The 19,275-nt window shown below is 42.0% G+C and overlaps 1 protein-coding gene across 1 annotated transcript in view; it reads left to right on the top strand.

The window, feature by feature from the left end:
* The first annotated feature begins 1,117 nt into the window (after positions 1-1,117).
* WDR87 (WD repeat domain 87) overlaps positions 1,118-19,275 on the top strand; it is a 102,825-nt gene continuing 84,667 nt past the window's right edge. Inside the window, exons 1-3 of the mRNA XM_086939489.1 lie at positions 1,118-1,158; positions 2,962-3,046; positions 18,140-18,325. Coding sequence (XP_086795615.1) covers positions 1,118-1,158; positions 2,962-3,046; positions 18,140-18,325 — 312 coding nt within the window. The remainder of the gene's footprint in view (positions 1,159-2,961; positions 3,047-18,139; positions 18,326-19,275) is intronic.

The following is a 19,275-nucleotide window of genomic DNA, read 5'->3' as shown; positions in this document are numbered from 1 at the left end:
GAAATATGTGGCAAATGCAGCAAATCTATAATTATACGAAAATCTCTGGGGGCCGCACAATCGCATAATTCCAGTGGCCCGGAGTATGGTCTAGTGCTGGCTACAATAGAAGGCCCTGCATCCACGTTCTCCCCGTGGTGGTGACTGAAGGCAACTTGAAGCTCTTGTTCGAGACCCATTATTGGGAAAAGTAGATGCTGGTTCTAATTTATGAGAATTTCTTTATTTTTCTATTTTGTTTGGCCATTTAAAACCTGTGTTTTTGTGGTAAGTAACGAAAACACACGTTTACTCACACCTTAAACAATGAGTTTCAATTATGCATTATCAAGGATATGATTAAAACATATCTCACTAATTTCCTGCAACGTGCAAAATACCAAATGTAGTAAATCACACATATCCTGTTTCTGCACCATGGCATGTATAGCTCCCTTTATTTTGTTCTGCAACATTACATGAAAACAAGGCCTAGTGAAGTGTGGGTTGTATCTGTGGTGAGGCCAGTCTCAGTTTCGGATTGTGATTCTCTCTGGTTGGAACCAATTAACACGCTGTATTGTGGTATTTCACAGCTGGATGATTTGCACAAATCAGCACAGCTATAATATCTGGAAGGAGTGACGTAAGCCAATGGAAAAAGAATCACACACTGTGATTGGTCCAAATGTTGAATGATTCCAAAGGCATTGTGCTGCAAAGAAGACTGTTACCAGGCAACTGAGCTTTGAGTTGTTGGGAAACATATCAAAACGACTTTACTTCGGCTCTTTGTTATGGCTTTTCATACTCCTTTTCATGACCTTTGGGTCAGGTATTTTTGCTCAACAATTCCCCTGTACGTACAGCCATTTTGTTTGAACAGAGGCGTCGACTCTTCCTCCAGGGCGTTAAACATTAGAAAATGCCCACCACTTAAGTCATTACAGAGGACATACATACTCATTGGATCACATTTTTGTTAAAATTCACACTTTGAATTTGTCCGTTTGCGAAACGAAATATTCTGCTTGACGGGAACAACTGTAGGAGAAAGTTTTGTTTTTAAATCTTTAAGACTCAGGAGATTCACTCCAATCTACTGTCTCTGCCATTGGAATATCCTAAATACAACACCATGCAGGAGAAACATCAGCTTCCAGCAGCAGATTTGCCACGGTCAGAAATTGAAAAAAAGGATTTAAAATATTTTTGTTGATAATGAACAACTCGAAATATGTAAACGTTTTAATTAGTTATGTTATACCTTACCAGTAAAGTGTGTGCGACATTGCTTGTTGGCCAGGCACTGCCGCCATCTTTTACCATGGAATGTTACTGCGGTGGATGAAGGGGTGGGGGGTGATGAAGGTTGCTAGACTTGTAACTGGCTGCATTCTCAGACTACCTTTTGATCAGGAAGATACGTTTCCATCTTTGTTTCATCCCATTTCTCTTAATAATAGCCCAGAGTCCTGACATAGCGGTGGAAGGCAGGTTTGGGATTCTACTTCCAAGAGAATACTATCCATCGATGTGTTCAGGAGGAAGTCAGAAGAAGTGTGTAAGCTGAGCTGCCCGAAGTTATCCATCACTCTGCTGAGCCTTTTTGAATAGGGCCTAAGAAAGTTAGGGGGAGATTTACAAAGATTGTAAGTGACGCAAAATGGCACAAAATCTTTTTTCCTAATTTGCTTTCCAGCGCTAAACTTGTTTAGCGCTGGAAATAACGCAAAATTAATGCGAAGCAGTGCATAGCCGTGCTTCGCATTACTATATGCCGTGGGGGCGTACCAGGGTGGTGCATGGGCATTCCCATGCAACCACCCAGGTTTTTCACAATAAACCCAATTTACTAAATACAGTAGATTGGGTTTAGCGTGAGAAAACTGCGCCCTTTTAAACTTGGTTCAAGGAAGGAGAAATGCTTTCATTTCTCCTTCCTTTTCCGACTTTGCATGCATGCTGCACTGTGCAGCGCGCATATAAAGTGGGAAAAGCGTTCCCTCATGTCAATGCATAGTATTTTTTACAGGAAGGGTACCCTTCCTGTACAAAACCTATGCTAGACTCACACACACACACACCCTAGCGCTAATGCGCTAAGGTGGTGCGTGGCGCACATCAGCTGTAATCAGCGCCAGCGCAAGGGAAAGTGGAGGAGAGAGCCATATCTTTGAAAATATGGTGCTCTCCTGCTCCTACCTTGTTGCGCAACGCAGCACAGCCTCGCGGGAGGTTGCGCTGAGTTGGCAGGAGATTTGGTAAAATCCCCCTATGTTTGGAGAGGATATTGACAAAGAAAATAAGTAGTCTATGCGCTGATCAAATTAACCCCTTCCATGCTGATGACGAACCCCAGCCGTCATGCACTACGGTGCTCGTGTGCTGATGACGGCTGGGGTTCGTCACGGCCCGCCCCTGTTCGTGTTGTTTACAGCACACCAGGGGAATCGCGGCCGCATGGAAGGAGTTAAAGAGAGTGAGCAGAATTTATTTGACCTTCAGTTCATATAGTGGCAGTGGCCCCATGTTGTGAGACTAACTTTCAGACATGACATTCACTGTTATGTTGAAACCTTCACAGATGTCCAGGACTTCTGCGAAGGAATGGAGTGAATCATCAACATTCGGACAATTTTCAATTTTTATTCAATTCTACTGCTAGACTATTGCACTGCTGTTGTACTAATCAAAGTTCCTTTTCGCTCCTTTTTAAATTAATACATATATACGTGAGTCACACGGTTTCAACATTTTGGTATGATTTTAAGTAATCATACAACAACATTTGAAATTTGAATTTGAGTGAATCATCAGAGTTTGGAATCTACTGTGGCTAGGTGTTTTTTGAGGAAGAACCAGCCTGAATACTTCTGTGACGCTTCTATCATAGGCTTGCTTACCATGCCATTTATGTAAGTTGTAGACTTCGTAGTTACCTAAACTATATACCCTTTCCAATCCATTCTGTTTCCTTAGAGACCAGAAAATCGCTGTGCAAAGACTTATTCCAGAATGGAAGGACCTGCAGACTAAGATTGCTAAAAAACTCAAGGCTGCCCAGGTAAGGAAAACATGCCTGCTGAAACTGAGCAAAACAGCCTCCTTTTTCCATAACTCTGGGTCTGAATGTGAATTTAAGCCTGAGAGGAATCAGTGATTGCTTGCGTGCATGCAGTGATATCATGAGATTGTTGATGGATGTGGTCATTGAAGAATGGATTTGGATTAAAAAATCAATGAGAGGGTGCCATGTCAGATCATGGACTCACCACACTACAACATACAAAAGAGTTGAACCGATTGGTCCTGATGCTGTTCGGGCTGTCAATTTTTGATCCCTGAAGATATACCTTTTCTTCTGCAGGTTTTTCTGCAGTACCTTACTCCCAACTCATAATTAGCTCCATCTTAGTACCATTGCACAGAGTACCAACTCATCTACAAAGAACACATCCACTGTTAAAAAAAACATTAATGTGATAGTATAAATATGTTCAATGGTATTAATTGCATAAATTGTTAAAATAATATTTATGGCCCACATGCATCAAAGGAAAAACTGGTCGCAAACGGGCAGATTCTCAGAATCTGCCCCTTTGCAACTGGTATTTTTGCATTTGGGATGCATCATCCCAAATGCAAAAATCGCAATTTAAGAAATCGCAAAATTACGATTAGTTAAATTGCGATTGCATTTAAGGAATCTCAAATTGAGATTCCTTAAATGCAATGCATTAAAGTAAAAAAAAAATGCGATTTCGCTAATAGGGGGAGCAAATTGCCATGAAGTTGAACTTCATGGTAATTTGCAAAAACTCTGAAAAATGCACTACAGAGCATTTTTCAAAGTTCCATTTTACACACACATGCCCTTGGGGCATGTGTGTGTGCAAGATGTACTCATATGCAGATTTCAGGTGTGCAACAGGGTGTCCTTTTGACACCCTGTCACCCTTGAAATCACATTCTCAATTTGTGATTCTCTAATTGAGAATCACAAATTGAGAATATCTTCCTATTCATTCCTATGGTCCTCTAGGCTCCAGGAGCATAAACTCATAATTTTGCTCACAAATAAAATATACTTTAACTGCATAAAATAATGTAACTTCACTATTAATAGTTATATATTTTCATGAAAAGGGCGATAGAGTACATGAACTGACCATTCAGGTGAAATACAAACGAGATTTGAATCAAAACATTTAAACTTGACAGTGGTAAACCAAGTTTTCAGCAAGAGCTACTGCTCGTGAAAAGCAAACTATATATTTCTGTTTCACTTTTCATAAAACATAATACACCTGGAGCTACAATGATAGACGGATACTGAAGATATTAGGGGCATTAATTCAAGAAACAGCGTTAAAATTATCGAAGCTTTAGCAGCAAGAAACTGTTGCTTAAGAGACAATAATGGGATTGATAATATGCCCTTGTGAATTCCCATAGCGGCCCATGTTCTGGTGTGAACATGGGCTTCTTTTGTAATTTTCAAGGGTATGTTATCAAGCCCATTATCGCCTCTTTAGTGGCAGTTTCCTGCCGCTAAAGCGGCAATAAGTTTAACGCCGTTGTTGATAATATGCCCCTAAAATCTGCACCAAAACCATTAACATCTGTTTTATGTACTACAAGGACTAAGACGGACAGGAGAAAGAGCACAGCAAACAGAAAATACTCTATAAAGCATTAGTAGGAAATACAATTATGTTATATATATATTTTTTTTTTTTGTGTCCTCATTTCGCCCTTGGTAAATCACATAGGAGCACTAGGAGAGGGAAATGAACTATACTGTCACAGGTAAACTGGTAGTGCCGTCAACCAGCTTGTGTGGTATTGACACTCAGTATTGTTCAATCTCTCAAAAAATGTGCCGCAAGATGTTAACCATAAAGGAGCAATGTTGCTGCTATTCAATACCCATTAGGGATCGGGGGACCATGACATTGGGTAATTCCATGGAGGAGAGTAGACCAAGCAGCGTTAATCATCGGACAGTGGGGGAAAAAAAAACCCACGGTAAAGAGAAAAATCACCTAAACCCAATTTAAAAGGTGCCAAAAGTCACGTTTATCATGGTTACCAGATCTTGCTAGATCGATTTTAGACGTTTTCAGAACTGATATACGCCAATCTAACAATGTGGGAGGCAGTGGTTCCTTCCATTTCCTGCAGATTTCTCTCCTGGCCAGTAGAATACAATAGAAAAGGAGTTTTTTGACAGGATCTTGGACTTCCAATGATGTTCCGAAGATTACGAACAATGCGTTGATTGGAATTTCATAACCCAAAGATGTTGTCAACAGAGTACTGATAGAGTCCCAATAAGGTAGCAGCAATAGACATTCGAAGAACATGTGTAAATCAGAAGCTGCTAGCAACCCACACTTAGGGCATGCCACAGTGGAATCAATTGAAAACTTTGATAACCGCTGTGGGGAGTAGTACGCCCTATGTAGCGTAAAAAGATGGTTCCTACGCAACCACGCCGGCTTCACTGTAGCCCACAAGATCTTAAAGGAGGAGTACCAAATATTCTCGAGATCTATTCCAATAAAAGAAGAGCTCCACAATGTCTCGGGAAGGATGAAATCCCCGTCGACCTCTTCTAGTAACAAATTGTACCAGAACGAGATCTCCTTAGTTATAGGAGGTTTGTCCATCATCAGGGTCAATATACTGCTATCACCTACCATTTGGAATCTACCCCTAACAGAGCTCTGTGTATGGGCCCAGCTCACCATCTGTAGGTATTTGAATCTAAAGAGACCCAACCCCACTCTAGCTGATAAGTAGTCCCAAGGTAGCAAGGAGCCATCTAAAAAAAGATTCCCCCAAACCTCCAGGCCAGCCTCTCTCAAGGGTGTTGCCAAGCTATCAAGAGGCCACGCTGGACAACCCGGAGAGTCCCACAGTGGCGACCTACCTGCAAACTACCCCACCTTTATGGCACCTCTTAATTTAACCCATGTTTTTGTGAAACCTAACAAAATCTTCAACTTAACCTTTTAAAAAAAATTAGGATCCCCGAATATAAGCAAAAAACAATTATGTTATATTGTAGCATTTGTAGTGGGCAAAGCTACTCAAAGAGTGTCACAACGCAAATCCAGTGAGGAGTGGAGAAGAAAGGAAGGACTATTTAACTAAAAAGAAAAGTCTTATGTCTCTTCCTAAAGTTCTTGCAGGCAGCGAAGATCAAAAGAAAGTTGGTTCCAGGCCATCGCTGTCCTAGAGGCAAGGGAGCTGCCGCCTACTCTTTTATGGCGGAACCTGGGGGTGCAGGCCATCGGCATTGAGGAGGAGCGAAGCCAAATTTAAAAATGCCTGAAAACAGTACCTGTACCATTTTAGAAATGATTTGGATTATAGTAAATTAGAGGACTAACCCCACATACCAAACGTTAAACCTCAGGAAGGAGCTGCTATCATCTTAATCCAAAAACAGCAAATTTGCGTTCTATAAAACACAAAAATAAATAAATGAATACCATACTTTTGGGTGTAACATGTAGAGGTAGGCAGTGTGTGACCTTTGCACATTGTTGAATTAGAGTAAGTGTTCAGTACTTATAGTGCCATCTGTGCACTTACCCGTTATTAATCTTTTCCAAATAAATCAGCTTGCTTCTCTACACTTGCTCGAAAGTACCCCTCCTCCAGCAGATTATCAGTGGACCTGGCATTTTCTCATTCCGATCAGCTCAGCAAATCATGAATCACTAGCAAGAGCAGATATGTCCACAGTCTTCAACTGTCATCTCATATTTTAGGCACCTCATGAATTTTAAGTCTCAAATTTTAAATTCTGCTTTCTTCCTGAATCAAACAGTGAGCCTCTGATTATATCACAGACACCAGTACAGAAAGGTTGCTCAAGATTGCATGTGCTCAAGAGAAGATAGTGCACTCCTTGTGCAATCAGGTAGTAAGCAGCTAAACGACTTGCTCACTGCATGGTTAAGCATTCTCACCACCAAGACCACATTGGTATTTCCACAATCAGTCACCCAGAGTGTTTTCTTTTAGGTGCACAGAGCATTGAGCAAGAAGGAAGGTATCAGGACTGTAGAGTTCAGTGCTGGGCAAAGGATGTGAAACGTGGGCTTTTTCTTTGTTTGCCAAACCAACAACATGAGTTTCAAGAAGAGGTGTGGACATGTGTTAACAGTCCTTTCCAAGATAGAGTTATTCCAGGAAATGAATTCTGAAGTTCCCAAATCTGATATGAAGTTAAATCTTTCCTGTGTTGTTAATTTCTGATTGAATTATATACAATAAGGCAAATGATGGATGTGCTGCAAAGCATTTGTTCTCTTAATTTATATCTCATCTATCAACCAGTTGCTTCTATTTTTGTCCCTGGTATTTGCTTCTTGCAGCTGGACCTTCTCCGGGATCTTCTTGTCAATGTCCTTGCTTGGCTCTTTTCTCTTCCCTGATGTCGGGTAATGTTATGCCTTGTTATTAACTTCTGTATTAATCCTCCTCTTCAATCAAGACCTCCAAGAATGCCAAAGAGATGCTATGCCCTTTGTGTTCCTTTTTCCTCTTTGCTGGAACTTTTAATGTGTCCTATTAAGTGTAGGATAGCATCATATCTACTGGGAGGAGTCATCCTGTCCTTGAGCAATCAAAAATGAATGTTATCAGCCCTTCTCAGTGTACAGTCCTACACGTGGTCAAGAATTGATTCCATTTTTCTAGGATTTTCTTCATGCATCCATCCTCTATGCAAACTCATCCACCCTTTTATGACCATCACACTAACATATTATGTGATCTTCTATAAACTGCAGTAACATGGTTGTGGTTAAGATGTATTTTCTTCATGTGACAATAGTTCTCACGTTTTCCTATCATCATCTTTTAACTTGCCTTTCCTAAGTACAACATACTATGTACATTGGCAGTTTCCACATTTTAATGAAATAGCTCATAGTTCGCCTTCTGTACACACTTCCCTCAAACATAGACAGAACAACATGGAATTCTGAATCTCACAATTGGTGAGATGCACAAAATCCATTACAATTTGGAATCATGCCTAGAAGAAAACATAATTTCTTCCTCCTCCTTCTCCTTTTGAGCTTTTATGGCATCATTTAAGAAATTCATAGTCCCAAGAAAGTGGTATCTAACTCTAGGGCTTGTGGCCACACTTACCCCTCACACGCTATGACAATCAACTTCAGTCAGTTCTGCATGGAATATATGGCACCCATCAAATTCTATGAAAAATAGCTGAGGCTTTTGCTAAATAATATGTGCTTTTCTGTGAGATCACCAGGCTGGTACAACAAAGGTCAAGTAAAGAGCATGATAGAGAACATAATGGCTACTTTCTGAGGTTCTGAGGTTGTAGGAGCATCTTGGGACAAATCTGTGATTTGTCCCAAGATGCATTGTATGTATCTGATCAAGGGAAACTAAAAACAATTGAAGCACTCTCTCACATTCATGAGGAAGACAGTACCTCATGAATGTACCTAGTTGTGAGTAGAATAGTTATTTTTGATCTTCCCTTGGGAAAATGCTGGAGAAATAATTCTAAGTTATTTTCCACTTACTTTTCAAAATCTGATTTTATGGTGAAATAGGTTTAGTCGAAAAGTAACTTTATAAAAATGGACTTTAAACTGCTTTGGCAGACGGTTGTATGATGGAACCCCACAAGCATTTACCCAGCATGCCTTTAAAACACAGTCACTAACCCAACTACAACGTTACCACGTGTTACTTTACCATGCAAATCATTGTAGCGACTTGCTTTAGGGGATGCTGGACTTTGGAATAGTATAAATGACTATTCAAACTCCAGTCTATGCAACAGTAGGGAAGGTGTTGGACTTAAAAATCCTACACCAGTCCAACAACGTGCCTTCTATTGCAAGTCATTGCAATGACTTTTGGGTTAATATGACGTGTGGTTCTTTAGGGGTAGTGACTGCGTTGTAAAGGTTGGTCGTTGTTGAGACAGTTAAAGGATGTTTCCTTCACCAGACCTTGCTTACAATCAGTTTGACCACTAAAACTTGAATACACATTTTAGCCTGGGAGAGTTAATGATTCAAGCTCAGAAGACAATAGCCAGTCTATTTGACCCAGAAAATCAGGGTGGTGTTAACTACTGGCTATTTTCCTGGGGTTTGGTAGGAGGGTGCTGGATAGCTGTTATAATGAAGAAGAGACTTCACAGATCTTCTTTTGAATTGCTGATCCCACATGAGTCTGGCAGAATTTGCTCTTATTCATTCCCAGACCACTCCTATGCCCTTTGGCTCCAACCCCAGTGAGAGGAAAATCAGTTATGACCCTATCAGGTGGAAAGAGAGCTCATCTAAATATTCAAATCATATCAATATTTTATTCAAGATTTGGAACTCAAAGGATGTCTACATAAGATCATGTGCATAATATTATAGATAACAAAACATAACAAGACTCACTCCACATGCCATCATAAAATTTACCACAGAAACACGTAAACAATTTGACTATAAATTGAGTTTAAAGATTGCGGCATAAGGGATGAGATTACAAACAATATCCCAATAAGTGCATAAACATCAGATAGCTACCCATTCTTATGTTAAATAAAACCCAAAATTCTATTTCGAATAAAAAATGATGAAAATTAATTACCAGGGGAGAAAGGAAACAAAACATCTCCTAAATATGCAAATGTACAAAAGAGAGTAGTTATCAACCTATTCAAGTACAATTTGGGGGATAGCAGCATGGTAACAGAATAACTAAGCGTAGCCCGAACTATGCAAAAAACCATGCACTAGCTGATAAGTTATGTGCAACATGTATGCAAAATTCCACATAAATTAAATTTAACGAATAACCAAAAGGTTAGAGTGAGACGTATAATCGACATATTCCTAATGTGCAAACTAGCAATAAATAGCAGCTAGTAATGTGCAAAATAAAATTTGAAGAGCAAAATACTAGTACTTCAAAACAAATTCTTACGCGAGAAAGTTAATTACCCATCTAGAAATACATATGTATATATATGACAAATCTAAATAGGGGTGTGGGTGGGGAACTGGAGAGAGGCCAGCCTAGTGGCTGAAGGGCACTGCCATCAGGAAACCGGTCTCCTGGGCAATTTTATAGTAAGACAAAGAGGAACTACTACAAATGGAGGCAGGTATAGGGTGAGAACATAGACAGGATTAGATAGGGAACATTCTCCAGTCACTGGCTAGTTAACAGGGCAAAACTGTTAACTAGCCAGAACAGTCCTGGACCAGTGAAGACTACTCCTGATGAAGAAGGTCTTGCTGGAAGTAAGTAAACTCCTGACTTCTTCTGGCAGAAGAGGATTCAAGGACCCCTAACTCCTGCTTGGCACCAAGGGGCAGGAACCACTCTCCTAGGGTCAAGTGGTTGACCTCCTGTTTGCCTGCTCCAGAGACCCAAAGGACTTCTGAATCCAAGATGGTCAACTTGAGCACAAAGGAAAGGAACTCACAGCATCACTGCTTGAACAGAGACCCAGTACATTGAAACCTCCCCTAAGGACCTTGATACTGAAGGACTGACCGAAAGAAAGTTTCCCAGGAGTTCACCAACAGTGGGACTTTCTCATTTTTCTACCAGAGTACTAAGACAAATTGCAAGTAATTGGCTAGGGAGGTTGCACCCAAGCCAAGCCATGCCATGCCATGCCATGCCATGCCAGAGTAACCAGATCCATCCTGCTCTGAGCTATTTGCCATGTTAACAAATTAGTTCAGCAGGACCTCTGAGAATAGGAACCCATCCTTGTGGATCTCTGTCTGGCTCTAACTTCCAGCCTTGCCACAATGGAGGTTTTTGAGAACCAAAAAAGCAACTTAATTTGAAGATAACATTGTGGACCCGGGTGAGGGTAATCTATCTGATCTATGAACCTACCTCAGCAGGTATGAAATTCAGCTTTGTGCCGCTCAGAACTTTAATGCCAAAATCAAACAGCTAAAGCACTATATCTGACTTTGAGAGATTCGCACCGGTGGCATTCATGGACCTTGCATCACTGGAGGATTCTGACTTCCTTTTTTAGAGACTAGGTCCCTAGGTAAAAACTTTGACCAGAATGTTCAATTTGGTGTATCTAACCTCAACTCCATTGAGGTAGCCCTGAAATTGTGCTTTGGAACCAGTCAATTGCGAAATGATGTTGTTTAATAGCACTTTATGGTTTTTTTTTAAAGACCTTTATTGTACATTTGTAAAATCACACAGCTTATGACCTACAACCACTGGGGCCGGCAGCATTAAATCAAATTCAAATTTATTCAACCGGATCGACACAGCCCATCAGCCGACATCCCTGGGGTTTGGCGGCGTATTGGATTACTGCACGTACTTCACTTGCACTGTCATGCCGGATAATTTATAGGTCCATATTTTCTGTTATGTAAAACATTCTAACTTAAATAAGAAACTAACGAAGTACACATTGTAAGGTGGACAACCAGATTAGCATATATCATCCTTTTTGACCTACAAGTGACAATCACTACCCTAGGGTTCTTGAAGGCTTTACGCATAGCAGAGGTATTGATCAACACTACAACATGCGGGCATCCCCAATCAAATGAAGTGGTGGCGCAGGCAGATCGGCCTCTCGCACCCCCCAGCCAGGTCACCTTTCCTTAATGGAGTACCCGGTCCCTATGTCCGCCCTCCACTCCCAACCTGCCTCACTACCCCTCCTCCTCATTCAAGGTCAGCTGTTCATCCTCCTGCAGCGGTTCGCAGATCTCCCCTCTGTAAACGTTCCAATGGGACAATATCTTATTCCACTTGCATTGGCTAGCCCTTGTTTTGTATACCTCCCTCTCCGTGATCATCACCCTATCCATGTTTGTACACCAATGTGCCAACGTGGGGGCCTCTGCCGCACCCCATTTCTGGGCTATGTCTCTTTTCGCTAATAGTATGCCTATCGTGGACCACGTTTGGCTGTGTCTAGTGAGGTCGTTTGGCTCCAATATATTTAACAGGCATTTACGCGTCTCACGGACCAGTGACAGCCCCATCACCTGAGACAAGGTGCACATTATTTGTCGCCAATACTCTATTATACGAGTGCATTCCCATATGGTATGTAAAAATGTACCCTCCTCCCCACACCCGCGTAGGCAGTAGGGATGTTGTGCCTGTTGTATTGTATGCAACGTCGTTCTCATGTAGTACACCCTGTGCAAGATCTTGAGCTGCACCAAGCGGAGCCTAGCCGATATGCCCACCTCCTTCGGTGAGGCCAATGCCTCGTTCCACTCCGAATCATCAATGTCGCCCACTTCTGCTACCCATTTGTCTCTAAGTTTCAACGTAGGGTCCGGTATGTTGTTGAGCAACTTACGATATGTGAGTGATGTAGCTCGCTGTTGCATGTAGTCCGTGAGAAGGCGGCACTCAAGGGGGGATGCCTCTGGGACCTCTGAGTCAGGCGGTATGGCCGAAAGCAGCGCATGTCTAATCTGTACATATCTATACGATTCTGTCTCACCTAGCTCATACTGTTGTCGCAGCTGAGTGAAGGGTATCACTGTCCCTTTGTTCCATAAGTCCCCCACCGTTGATATTCCAATGTTGTCCCATTGGGTGAAGCCCTTACAATGCCTAAGGTTCCCCAAGGCTCTAGCGTCCCAAAGTGGGGTGAGTTTGGTGATGCGACCTTTCCACCCTAGTTTAGCCTGCGCTGCGCGCCATATTACGGTCGTAAGGCTCGTGGGTCCCAGCATCTTGTTTACGAGGCGTTTATCGTACAGGGCCGCTAACATACCATTGGTGCCCAGCTGCGCTCTGTCAGCCCTGTAGGCCGGGTCTTCCTGGGGGGCATGTAACCACTGGTTGACTGGCTTCAATTGGGCCGCCCAATAATATAACAGCAGGTTTGGCAAAGCAATCCCTCCTTCGTACCAACTTCTGTTCATTTTAGCCTGTGCTATGCGTGCTGGGCGATTGTTCCACAACAGGTCGGAAACCAGCGCCGACACCCGCCTGAAGTACCCGGGCGTTACCGGATAGGGCTTGTTATCCAGGACATAAAGAAACCTGGGTAACGACCACTTTACGTTTTTAAGGTGTTTTTACTTTCAAACATTTCCAGTTCCCTTATCCACTTTGAATGACTTTGATATATTTTTGCTTATTCAATTTATCTCTATTTTTCTTAATCTTTTATGGAGTTTTATAGAGATAGTTATTTTAGAATCAGTAGTACTGCTTGCCATAGGTGCCCGGGGCTAATAAGGAATTCTTTAAGGATTGGATTTTGGCGTAGCCAAATTGTGGATAATAGGTTAGTAGGAGTCACTTTGACCCTAATTTTGAACACAATTTCTGACGCAGCTAATATTTATTAATTTGTTTATTACATTGTACAACAATGGTAATGAATGAGTTTATTTAATAATGCATTTGTGAAGTTAAAACTAGTGACCCAGGGCTGACTAGATACCTGTTTGGAATTCTAAAGATAGGAGGCGCAGATTCTTGGCTTACCATCAGATATTCCTGGAGCAAAGTTCTAGAGCTCCCTTCTAGATATATTACACCTAAATTGCAACAAATTAAAATGCACAGCCTTGAAAACTTACCTCATCCCCCCACCCAAGGCCACTTAAAGTACCCACCGACAGTGGACCCAGCTGATTACATATCGCCTCAGTGTCTAGGATGTATTTATTCTGTTTTATGAGCGGTCCACTCCAGTAATCTATCAACAAAGACGGTCTGTTGTCTGATACTGTAGGACTAGGATTTCATGAGAATTTAAAGTCTCCATTTAGGGCTTCTGACTCATGGTCATAATTTAAGGGCGTCCAGGGTCGACAGATTTTTAAGAAGAATGTATGTTAAAGCTAAGCATTGATGCTGGGAGCAAGTGCATTTTAAAGTCAATATCCAACTAGACTTTGTGTACAAGTACGTGAGCTGGATAGTCTTAATCATTTCTCAAATATTGAGATATCTGCATCGCACACTCAAAACATATTAGGGCTTATTTAGGAGAGAGTTGCATCACATTTGCACCATGAAATGTGGTACATGCGTGACACACACCTCTAAGTCATATCTTTGAAGCTACGCAAAGCCACTCTGCGTGGCTCTGGGTGGCTCCAATATTCTGGAGTACCGTAAGGCAGCAGAAATTATTGCGTTGCATTACTCTGTCCTGAGTAGGCACTCAATGGGAGTTGCATGGGTGTTTCTACACAACTTCCATGGATTTTGGTGCATTCACAGATTTATAAGAACTTGTAAGCATGGGTATGCGCCAACATCTTTTACCTTCCTATGGGAGGCGTAACGCGGGGAAATATCTCTATTTCTCCTAGTTTCTTCCTCTTTTTATGTGTGCTGCATGTTGCAGCACATATAGAAAGAGGTATATGCCTCCCAGCATTGTCTTTGGGAAGGAAGGAGCCCCTTCCTGCACAAAACAATTCTTTATGCAACACGCAGCCTTGCACCATGGTGCAAGGGTGCCTAAGTTTGTGCTAGGCTGCCAAAGGGGTGCCAGTGCAAGGGTAAGTACGGAAATGCGCCGTATTGACTTATTTATGATTCCTGCTCTTTCCCTGTCATACAGTGCAGTGCAACAAGGTGAATTGCTTCGCTGCACTGTGACTTTCTCATAAATCAGGCACTCTGTGTGCAAACTCATAACGGCTGGTGCCCCCCCAAATCCTGTGTGTGACACTGTCTGTCAATCCTGATTTTTTTTCATCCAGCAGCACTTTGCGTTTTGGGACTTTTAGTTGTGGTTTAACAGAAATAGGTTTTCAAGTAAAAAACACAGCATGCAAGCCACTGTTTTATAAAAGGCAAGGTCTGCTTGGAGGGTGTCATTACATGGCGTGCCATTACATGATGCCTATTGGCTGCTCTGCCGACCTACCCATTCATGTTTGGTGAGAGAGACTTGAAGTGATGCTTTGTTCCCAGATAGTACCTGTTTCCTGAGAATGTGTTGCTGAGCTGCTATTAATATTGCACCTATTTTCCATGAGGGAGGTCCACACAGTGGCTACCAATGTTGGATCAGTATTGTGAGTGTGGCTACTTGCTCCCAGTGCTGTATGTTTGTGGGGGATACTAGAACTAGGAACAGAAGGAGACAGGGAGAGAGAATGAAATAGACATAAAAAGAAAATGAAGGCAAAGAGAGAAGCTCATGCCTGAGATCACAGACACTTCTAAATGTAATCTAATGTCTTTCCTTCTCCTCCCAGCTTAAGCTAGTGATTAAAACAATACCAAGATGATGGATGGAATGCTTGAGTTAGTCTCAGCCACTGGGGGTTGCTCGGGCCACATCCCAGTCCATGGTTTTTTGCCCACCATGCCACATCTTTTTGGACCCAGCCATATGCAAATCAGTCTTGATCCTACTCCAATGGGAACAGTCCAGCTGGGAAACATCCTTTACCCAGCAGTCAATACCATGATGTGCTTTTTCACCGCAGTCAGTACCCCAACTGCGACGTTACCAAGCATTCATTTACCACGCAAGTCGTTACAAAAACTTGCTTTTGAGGACACGTTGTTGGACTGGAGTTGGATTCTAGGTCCAACCCCACCCTACTGATACACCGACTAGTGCTGGAATAATAATTTAAACTATTCCAAAGTCCAGTGTCCAGTCCACCGCGTAGTAAAGAAACTCATGGTAATGTGCAGTCGGGGTACTGACTGAGGTGTAAAGGCATGCATGGTAAATGCATGCGGGGTTCCGTCATATAACCATTCCCCTAAACTGGCAAGCCAGTTCCTTCCTGAACACGAACGCCAGCAGTCTGGGACTGGTCTCGCCCTTATTGAGCAGCGTGTTCTTTACTCAATCTTGCGTAGGACCGCAATGCCTCATCATCTTAGGCAGACTTCCACCAGGCCATGGCATGGACTTAGAAGTGCTGCTGATCCTGGGTGATGTGAGAGAATGGGTGGATGCTGAAAGTGTGAGTAGCTAGGTTTCATTTTACCTTTTAGCAGCAATCAACACAGTTGACTATCCAGCTCTTTTAAAGCATGTGACAGAGGTGCACTCTCTCTTTTTCTTTTTTAAATTTTTATGTAGAGTGCACTCGACCTGAAGGTATTGGAGCACGTTACATGAGCACCAGTTCCATTACACAAGGACACATTCATTTTTTAGTATGCACTGGGAGATTAATTGATTTGGCCAGAATCACAGGATGTTGAGCCGACGCCGAGGCTCGAACCTGGTTCCCCAGGTCCCAAGTAAGCAGTTCCGCACATCCTCCTTGCCTGTGAAGCCTTGATCTTGGCAGATCGATATCAGTCGATCTGCCCCATATAAATCACTTGCACAAGTGGTGTTGCTGCATTCACCAGGGCTCTGGTACCTCCTTATTCCTGTGATTTACTCTTTGCATGTGCCCACAATCAATTCTTTTATCTTCGCTTGTGGTCGAAACTGTAATGAATGCTGATGACATACCAATTGTTTTGCGGATGTCCAGTAGCAAGCATGGCAGCCCATAGTCCTCCTGCATCTATTCATGCGATGCTTACCACCATGAGATGCTGGAGTACCAAGACATGTCAAAGCAAACCCTGGCCAAGCCTGGCTTCCTCTTATCATTGTCCATTATTTTCCAAGCATTCGGATGCTGTGTGTGAAGTCGACATCTTTGCGCAACTGTCTGGATTGCAATAGTAATTAAATGTAGTACTGATAGTGAACAGGCAAGCAAACGTAATTTCCAGAGTGGGTAAGAGATCGGATGCCCCTCTCACTGAAGTCTTGGCATTGGCGGCTGAGGATGAGCCTAATGGGGGCACTTGGGGACGTGTACTGGTCCCATGGGCAGCATTATATAGGTTGAGGTGCTAAACAACCTTCTACTTGTATTGCTTCCTGAATGGTCCATTCTGAACAACAGGTGGGGTTAGAAGGTTGGCAGTGTAAATATAACAATATGGATTACACATTTCTTTTGAGTCTTAATGGGCAGATTTACAAGCCCCTTGCAACACTTTTGCACCGCCGTTGTGTCACTTTTTGTGACGCAGCAGTGGCGTAAACATAAGCCCCATTGCGGCTCATTTCCAAAGTGACGCATCTAAGGAGATGCGTCAGTCACGTTGTAAAGCCTGCGTCACATTATACCTGCGTCAGGTATAATGTGTGCAGGGTGGGCGTTCCCACAAGGGAAAGCCTCGTAGAAGTGACGTAGTGAAATCTACAAAATTTCACTGCGCCACTTCTAGGATGCCACTGCGTCAAAACCCTACGCCTGCCTGGAGCAGGCGTAAGGAGTGCTGCAGTGTATTAGGAATAGGCCTCCCATGCTTTACTGGAGTTGCGTCGTGCTTGCGACATGACTCCAGCAATGCGTGACTTTTGCGCTAACAGATGTGTCCGAATTTCTGACGTATCTGTCAATCCTTGCTCCCTGGTGCACCGTATTACAAATACGGTGCATCCATGGTGGCACAAGGATTTCGCAGGCTGGTGCAGGGAAACTGACGCATTTACACTGATGCGTCAGTTTCTTGTAAATAAGCGCCTTTGTTTTTAACTCTATGATTTTCGGATAAATTCTGGCAGGAACAAGGAAACAATGTTCCTGAAAGCCTGACCCTAAAGAATTTGAGCCTGGGTATTTTGTGCTGCAATTGCGTCTGACTGTGTAAGGCCTATGGTGACGGCGCCAGGATATGTGATAACCGAGCCCCTATGCAGGCAGTAACCTAAAAGAAATACCACGCAGCTTTGTTATTAATTGTTGTTACTGTATAAGTTATGCCCTTAACCCAGAGTTCTTAATATCAATGATGACAATGTGAGTAATGGTAACAGGATCAAAGGACATGTGACATAGCATCAGGGAAGGATTGATGTCAGAGCTCATATGATGTCACTTCCTGTTATGTCACTTTCGCTACCCCAGGCATTTTGCTGAATCGACGTCCATGATCTGACTGTACCAGAAATAGCCTCCCTTTTAGTCACTTAAATTTTCACATTTCGAAACAGAATGCATCAGATCTAATGTCTTTGATGTCTGAACAGACGCAATTAATTGGATGTACAGCTGTACGGCTTGTGTGGTACGTCATTTTAGTGGAAGGAGCTCACATTGCTTTTTATCTGTCACTTTCTCTGCAGAGTTCGGCTATAGCAAAATTGGAGAAATATTCTTTGCCAATTACTTTGACTGACAAGCCTGGCATAATATATAAGGTCGACCGACACCCGAATCGACTAGAAACCTTGGTATTTTACAGCGCCAATGCTGCCAATTACTTTGTGTCTTTCGACTGGGGGAAGGGAACCAGTGTGCAACATCGGAAGGTATAGTATAACTGATTCTATATGGTTAACTTTATGTGGACATTTAAAATAAAATTACTATGAGTTCATCCTGTATGGACTGCTTTGGAATTGTAACTCAATTTGGTCAAAAAGGAAAAATGAATTCAAATGGAAATGTGCATAATTAATTTTTGTTGCATTAAATATTATTGAATGTTGTAGATTAGATATTGAAAAATATGTTTTTAAAACAATAGTTCCATTTATTTTCTGTTACTAAACTAAAAATAAGTACTTTCCAAAAATTACTGTCAAAAGGAAATTGAATAGATTCAAGATTCAGAAAAACTTTATTCGGGTGACATGAACAGCCATTAAAGTTTCATAATAGTCCAAAACAATCAAAATCACATACTATAAAAACAACAAATCAAATAAAAAATTGTACATATATAACTGTATAGTAATTTTAAACCCTGCGTTTTACGGAACATTCAAAACTGGCAGGCTACTTAAAATTACTGTAATAACTTTTCAAAAGCAGCAAGAGCTAAAAGTTGAGATACTTCAAAACTAGCTATATATGAAGCAGAATATTGTATTTTCTGTGTGGAATTTAAGCTCGTAAACCTCAAGGCCCAGTTGGATTCTGATGCGATCCTGGAGCATATTTCCTTCCTATTGAGACCTACCCAACCCTCCTCAAATGGAAGTCAGGCAATAAGTGGCTACCTTGAGATCTTAATCTGAAATTCTCAAGGAGCCACAGTGTGGAAGGGGATGCAATGTGACGTAGGGTGTAAGTATGGGCGGGAATATGAAAATATATTTTTTATGATAGAATGACACAGGACCAAGTTTGTATCCTATGCACCTACGTTTAAATAACCTCCTTGACTATCGAATACCTCAAATGTACGACTTAAAAGGTTCAGAAACCCAACAAATACTTTATGGCAAAGTTTAGTTTCAACCATTCTCTGTTCATT

The sequence above is a fragment of the Lissotriton vulgaris genome, chromosome 9, assembly GCF_964263255.1.
Source record: "Lissotriton vulgaris chromosome 9, aLisVul1.2, whole genome shotgun sequence".
Classification (NCBI taxonomy): Eukaryota; Metazoa; Chordata; class Amphibia; order Caudata; family Salamandridae; genus Lissotriton; species Lissotriton vulgaris.
The sequence above is the reverse complement of the archived record's forward strand: the minus strand, read 5'-3'. Positions and strand labels throughout refer to the sequence as shown.